We start from the raw sequence: 6,785 nt of genomic DNA, 5'->3' as shown, positions 1-6,785 counted from the left end.
TTATATAGCTAGGAGGTGAAAAGTATTTGGCCTGTCTGCAATATAGTTGTATAGTGTGTGGTCCCTTGGACAGGATTGGTGTTTCCAATACAGTGAAAATTCCACCAAGCCTAACTGTCTAAAATGGAGGTCTTACTTCCTCAATGTTCAACATTCATTCACACGATCAGACACAATGAAACAGAACATTTAATAAAGACTTGCAAATGTATTTTTTATATAAAGTAAATGTAACAGTTGATCAAATTCTTCTCACTCACATACATAGTCACACATCCACATACATTAGTCACAGATTGCCTCATCTTCCCTCTAATAACACTATTTTGACATGATTTGTTCAACAAAGTTGCACACAATATGATTCACAAATGAAAAGGGGAAAACATTTAATAACCCCATTAACTTTGTATTGTACAAACGTGTTGTCTTGTTTGTGTTGCAAGTGAAAACATGGCACATAGTTATGACTTAGTCAAAGAGAAGAGGATGCAAGGTGAACTTCACCCCTCTCCATAAGGTTCCATAGAGTCCCAGGCTGTGTTCCATTCCAAAAAGGCTGAGTTTCCCATTCCAAACTGGCTGGGTGTTCCATTCCAAACATTTGTTTCCTTCCCTCTGTTCTTCGCGACTTGCCCTTGCTGAGTTGAATGGACTGAATAGATGAAAACAAAATGGTGGAAACTCCACCTGGCAGTCACTATCTCTGTTGCTTTACACAATATATAAGTCCAAGTATAGAAGTTTAACTGCTTGTCATTTCCACTACATTTCTACTCATCAGTATTATTGGCCAGTTTACACATGTGCATTTTCATGGAAGGCCTATCGATAGAGTTCGCAAAATATCCAGATGTCAATATTTTACCATTTACTGTAACTATCTGAAATTGTAAAGATAATAATTACACACATTCAGATGTGGTTGGAGCTATAAACATTAATAGCAATTAAAAGTTAGCAATATTCAAATGTTCATTTACTAGCATCAATTTAGATGCAGCAAAACCTCAGTGAATTATTTTATTTTCTTTTCAGCTATTTCAAGCACATGGAAGTGTAAATTACAGTATTATATGAGAATAAGCACTGAACCTATACCACACAACTCGTTTCAACAGCAAAGAAAATGTCTTGATAATTATAATTCCAATTTTATCTGAAAGGTATACATCAGCTATCTACTGTTCAATCCCTCCCAAACACATCATACAGGAAGAACGTGTATGCAGGCTCTGCAATCTAATTTTCATATGCATATTTTTCATGAGGTTTGAGACTGTTGGTAATATCAATGGCAGTTTCAATTGAGCGCTACGTAGCCAAGTCAGTGGAGATTCTGAAATGGACAGATAATTCATATTTCTCTTGTTACATGTTGCCATTGGTAGAACACAAGTCACTGGCTCTGTCATCTCCAACATACATACACAATAATATAATAATAACTAATGAAATGTATAGGATGATTGCATGAAGAAGTCTTTCTTGTTCTGCATGATGATCCAAGACTTGCCTTGTTGTTTTTATAAATCATAATTTTCAGAACGATATGGCACAACCTTGCAGGAGGTGGGATTTCATCCAAATGAAGACTTAATCAGTAATCATGATTTCATAATTATTTAAGGGCAGCATTGCAGCATACTGCTCTGTCTAAAATCATGTGGGGTATGTCTAAAATGGCATCCTATTCCCTATGTAGTACAATACTTTTGGCCATAGCAGCCCATTACATAGGAAATAAGGCGCCATTTAGGACTTTGTCGTGGTGTGCGAACACAAAGCAGCATGCTAGGAACCCATAAAAGCACACATGCATGTCAACACAAGTCGTTACATAAATAACCATCAGTGGGGAGGAGAGAGTCTCTTTATAAAGGGAGATGACTGAATGGAGAATCCATTTTGTTCTGACCTCAATGGAAACCAAGGAGGTGGACACATCATATGAAGTGCCACAATATAATAGTCTCCTGTAGTTTTTGACTAGTGTTGTTTCAGTGCAATGGAAGTCAATCAACTCAGCAGTATGTTCTACTGGTATTCCATATCACTTTCTTTGACGAGGACTAGCCTCCTCTCCATACCAAAACACAAATCAGGACTTTGGTGGGTGATGAGGTTTGGTAATGTTACCCTCTTATCTGTAAATGGTGAAATAAAACCAGGCATGCTTGTTGTGGGAAGAAGTGCAATGTTGTGGGAGGAGACTTGGGCAGGGCTATTGTTGGTGGTGAGGTAGGGGGCATTGGCAATTGTGTGGGGGACATTAGGAAATCAAGACGTGTGAAGACGTGATGTCCTGAGTGGACACGTGATGACATGGGACGTGGTCTCATGCGTAGTGGAATCCTCATGTTTCTTGTTCCCCCACATTGCCTTGTTGAATCCACACATATCCTCTCTTTAGCTTTGCTTTTGGTTGCTTTGATGACTCTCTTATAGTTTATTCGTTTTTCCCCCCTAAGTATGTACAGTACATGAGCAGACTACTACAGTGAAGTTATCTGGTGTTTTCACTGTCTGTGTTAATATTTAGGGTCATTGAGGATGCCAATGCAGCTTAGAGAGTGGGAAAAGGGTTGCAGAGGCCTCACACTTATGAAGTTCCTAAAGTGATTCTCTTGACTCTGAATCTGGACACAAAATGTATGTCTTTTACTCAGCCATTCTTCTTTTTACTCAAGTCATTGACATTTGATTACCCGTTTTGGGTTTATGAGGGGTCATCAATTTCTATCATTGTAATCTTGTCAGGTTTGGCTGCTATTGAAGTAATATGTAATATGTGTCCAGCCCCAGACCACGCTGCATCTGTGTTATCAAATGTCCTGAAGGCAGTGTTTTAATGTTCACTCAACATAAAGGTTATACGTAATTGTATCTGTGTGATTGTCTGTAAGTACTATAATGCCCAAATATTGTTAACATGATATATGACACCAGAGCCTCCTAATTGGTCATTATGGGCCTCCAGTTAAACCAATTTCCTCCTAATTCAAGATGGGAATACCAGACAACGGTCCTGTTTTTTCTGTAGTCGTGCGTGCCACCCTGACCCTATCCACATCCCACCCGTCCCACTTCTCCCCTGTTCCTCCCTTTACCATTCTCCCATGGTTCCTCTTATCGGTCGAGGCCTATCAACAACCTTGTCTTCTCTTCCTCCTTCTTGCTCTCGTTTTTGAGGTCGGCAAACACCTGGGTGAAGTAGTGTGGGTCGGAGTTGATCTGCAGCATCTTACCACTCATGCGGTTGATGATTTCCAGGCAGCGATCCCAGAAGGCCTCCTTCTCAGCCTCAACCAGGAAGGGCTTGAGCGGGTAGGAGATCTCGTTGCCCATGTAGGAGTAGGACAGGTAGAGGCAGGTGAGCAGAGAGGCTTGCAGCTCCCGCTCGCTGGCCACCTCGGAGGAGACCACATCGCGGCAGAGCATGTAGAGGAAGACCACGTTGGCTGGGGTGATGAAGCCCTGGTCCTGCCAGCCCTGGAGAAGGAGGGAGCGGTCCACGCTTCGCAACCACAGCACCGGGTCGGTAGGCGACAGACGCTTCAGCCGGTAGCAGCGCCGGCACAGGAACTCACCCAGGCTACGCATTAGCTCGCTGGTGGAGGCCTGGACAATCACCCGCTTGGGTGTGCCCGCGTTCGTTGCCTGGCCCCCCTTGGAACCAGTCAACAGGTTCTTCTTAGCGGTGGCAGCAACATTGGAGACGGTCTTGGAGGTGGGGATGGTGGCAGCTATGGTGGGTTCCTGCGTGGTGAAAGAGGACAAGTTGGCGCAGGACTGGGATTTCTTCAGCTTCTGGCTGTTGGTGATGGTGTGCTCAGTGCTGACCTTCTGCCCGTCGTCTGGTGGGAGCTTTTTGGAACCTTTCCGTTTGGCCGATACTGCCACAATGCGTTTCCATGGCAACACACTGATGAGGGACTGGCGCTTGAGGCTCTTGGCGTCCTTGGAGTTTTTGCTGTTCTGGACTGCCGTGTAGTGGCCCACAGTGGCCGGGCCATCTTCGAACAGGGCCGCCTTCCGGTAGCTGGGGGAGAGGGACAGTACGGTACCCATGGTTCCTCTGGGAGAGAGAGTAATGGAGGGGAGGAAGGGTTGGCTCTCTTCTCTGGGGGATCTGATAAAAGTGTTTTTAACGGGAAGAACCAAAGATTCTTGTTCTCTGAGAAGAGAAATGATACCTGTCAATAAACAGACGAGAAAGTGCATTACAAAGTAGTATGCTACAGCTTTTTGTGCATGGTAAACATTTGGTACTTGGGTGAAAATTGTATTGAAAATAATCTGTACATTGATTTATGAATGCATTTCCAATGGTTAGTAAAACAACAACTGTGGATCTTGGAAAATGCTGGGGTAAAGTATTTTATGATCAAATTCCTTTACAGCTTGGTTTGAATGAATGAATCAGTTCCTTGTATGTGTGTTAATTAAGCTATGAATAATTATCACGTTTATTAAATGGCCTATGTTTATAGGAGATTCATAGTTGCATGTTTTTTTGTTAGTCACAGATAAATGAATAGACCTTGGGCTATATAACACCTCTTAGACAGTTAATTCATAACGGCCAAATCTCGCAGCATTCGCTATACAATTTTGATTTAAGGATTTGTTAAATCTTAATTTCAATCGTGATGTTAATATCATTTATACAATGGATTATGGCCAATATCTCTAATTTCGAATGCAAATTCAAATTAATCTTACCAGGCCAAACATTAGATCGTTAATATGAATTTTATATAAGGAGCGAGATAGGGCCACGGAAGCGTGATAAAGAAATGTGCGCAAGCATCCATCTTAGCTTCAAAATGGAAGCCTTGAATGAAAACACCATCCCCTTTAACACTATACAGCTTTGATAAGGATATAGATGTTATATTTGTTGATGTTACATATTTTTTATTTGTGATATTGATAAATGTTGTTTATTTATAACACATGACATGGAGATGTAGAAATGCAAGCAAAAAAATGCAAGCAAAAAACGGGCACTGTAATTTTAAAATGGTTCCTTAATCGTGTCCAATAAAGACAAATACAGTGCAATGATAAAGAAACCGAATATACTGTATTGTTTATAGCATGTTGATTAAATCACTTGATAATGATGGTGACACAAGCTGCAGAATAACAACTGCTCATAACGCCACCATGTCTTACCTTCAAATCAGTAGAGTCTTCTGGTATAATCCATACAGAATCACGGCCTGTATAATCTTTACTATTAGTACATTCTTGAGTATCTTGTTATAATTGTGATTAACCGTTAGGCCTAATAGTTGTTTTTCACACCGAGCTGCGGTCACTAGCACAAGCGCTGTCCACGGTCCTGGGGTATCGAGGGGGGAGCAATACAAGGCGCTATGGAACTGAACGCTCTACGAATGAACGTTTCCCGGTACTTGTTGTGTCTATGTGCGGTGTCTCAATCTTCAGCTAAGAATAATGGAATATTCTCTTTCTCATAGAGGGTAATACCGGTACACAGCAGATGCGAAATGTATTGCCAACACTCGCTATTAGAATAAAAATGTATTCCATTGAAGAGCAAAAATCAATAGCATGGCTGTTATCTCAGTCCACGCGACGAAGCAGACAGAGGGGGGTATCTCTCTCAAACACGCAGTGGGGAAAGTCGAGAAAGAATAAACGAAGACGTAAACATAGAAAAGAAAACGATCAAATGTATACTACAGCAAACCAGCATAAATCTCGACGCTTTGATGCAGGCATCTGCAGATATTCGGGTTGGCTGTGAAACTGATATGCAGCCATCCTATTGGTCCGCGCTGTATGCTGCTGTTTCTGCTATGTCGCTCTTGCAATAGTAGCGCTAGAGATGGTCTTGTTTGTGGATGTGTGGGTAGCCAACCGCTGGGTGCACGGTCCATGGTGCTGAACCCGCTATCCAGAGGTGCCCTTCACTCCACTGACAACCAATACAGACAGCTACGCCATACAAACTAGTTGGATACACTCCTGTAAACTCAAACCTCATTGGCAGATCAAGATTTATCCGTTGGTCTATATCTTTTAGATAAACATGCATTTGTAACTGAATCTGATGGTGAAATTCTGCCTCGTGCATCTCAGATGGACAGTGTTTTTTTTTTTACAATGCTGAATAGCCTACACTTGGAATCGACTGTTTAATCAAAATTATCATTTCGATATTGTCGCCATTACAAGAGAATAAAGAGCACTATACGTCATAATTTAGGACATTAGCCTTTCCCTTTCATCTCTCCAATGCATGCTAAATTCTGGAATAATGTTTGGGTTCAATAGGGCAGCTACCTCTCACACGTGTCTGCATGGTTGGGTGATAGACAAAATAAATGCTGGGTTAAAAACAATTAAACTTGGGTAAATATTGGACAAAACACATATTGGGTTATTTTGAGCCAGCAGTTGGGTCAATTCACAATCCATTGCCAGAGCCAGTTTGGGTTGTTGATGCTTGGTTATTCATCTATGACCAGAGGTGGGAAGTATTTTTGTTACATGGATTTGAAATACGTATTTGAATGACTTCTGAGTATTTTATATGTTGTATTACACTGGGCTAAAGAACAGTCCAGTGTATTTTGGAACAAGATACTTTTGAAAGCTGTAATGTGTATTTTCAAAATACAAAATGCTTTTCTATACTATTTCTTTATAGTTGTTCACAATTGTGTGCCCCCCTTTCACTCTACATTGGTATCAAAATGCTAATGGAACTATGGTGTGATCATCACCATCCCTGGCTACAATCCACCTGG

At 41.4% G+C, this 6,785-nt stretch overlaps 1 protein-coding gene across 1 annotated transcript; it reads right to left on the bottom strand.

The window, feature by feature from the left end:
- Window positions 1-364: 364 nt before the first annotated feature.
- On the bottom strand, window positions 365-6,085 carry LOC118358971 (cyclin-dependent kinase 5 activator 1-like). Its single transcript, XM_035737046.2, has 2 exons — window positions 5,182-6,085; window positions 365-4,196 (listed from the first exon to the last, which is right to left on the bottom strand). Exon 2 carries the CDS (start codon window positions 4,069-4,071, stop codon window positions 3,130-3,132), a length of 942 nt encoding a protein of 313 aa, XP_035592939.1. The 5' UTR covers window positions 4,072-4,196; window positions 5,182-6,085; the 3' UTR covers window positions 365-3,129.
- Window positions 6,086-6,785: the final 700 nt, after the last annotated feature.

This window comes from Oncorhynchus keta, chromosome 26, assembly GCF_023373465.1.
Source record: "Oncorhynchus keta strain PuntledgeMale-10-30-2019 chromosome 26, Oket_V2, whole genome shotgun sequence".
Classification (NCBI taxonomy): domain Eukaryota; kingdom Metazoa; phylum Chordata; class Actinopteri; order Salmoniformes; family Salmonidae; genus Oncorhynchus; species Oncorhynchus keta.
The sequence above is the reverse complement of the archived record's forward strand: the minus strand, read 5'-3'. Positions and strand labels throughout refer to the sequence as shown.

Excerpts from the sequence above, each read along its gene's own strand:
- LOC118358971 (XM_035737046.2), bottom strand. The coding sequence starts at position 4,071 with ATGGGTACCGTACTGTCCCTCTCCCCCAGCTACCGGAAGGCGGCCCTG.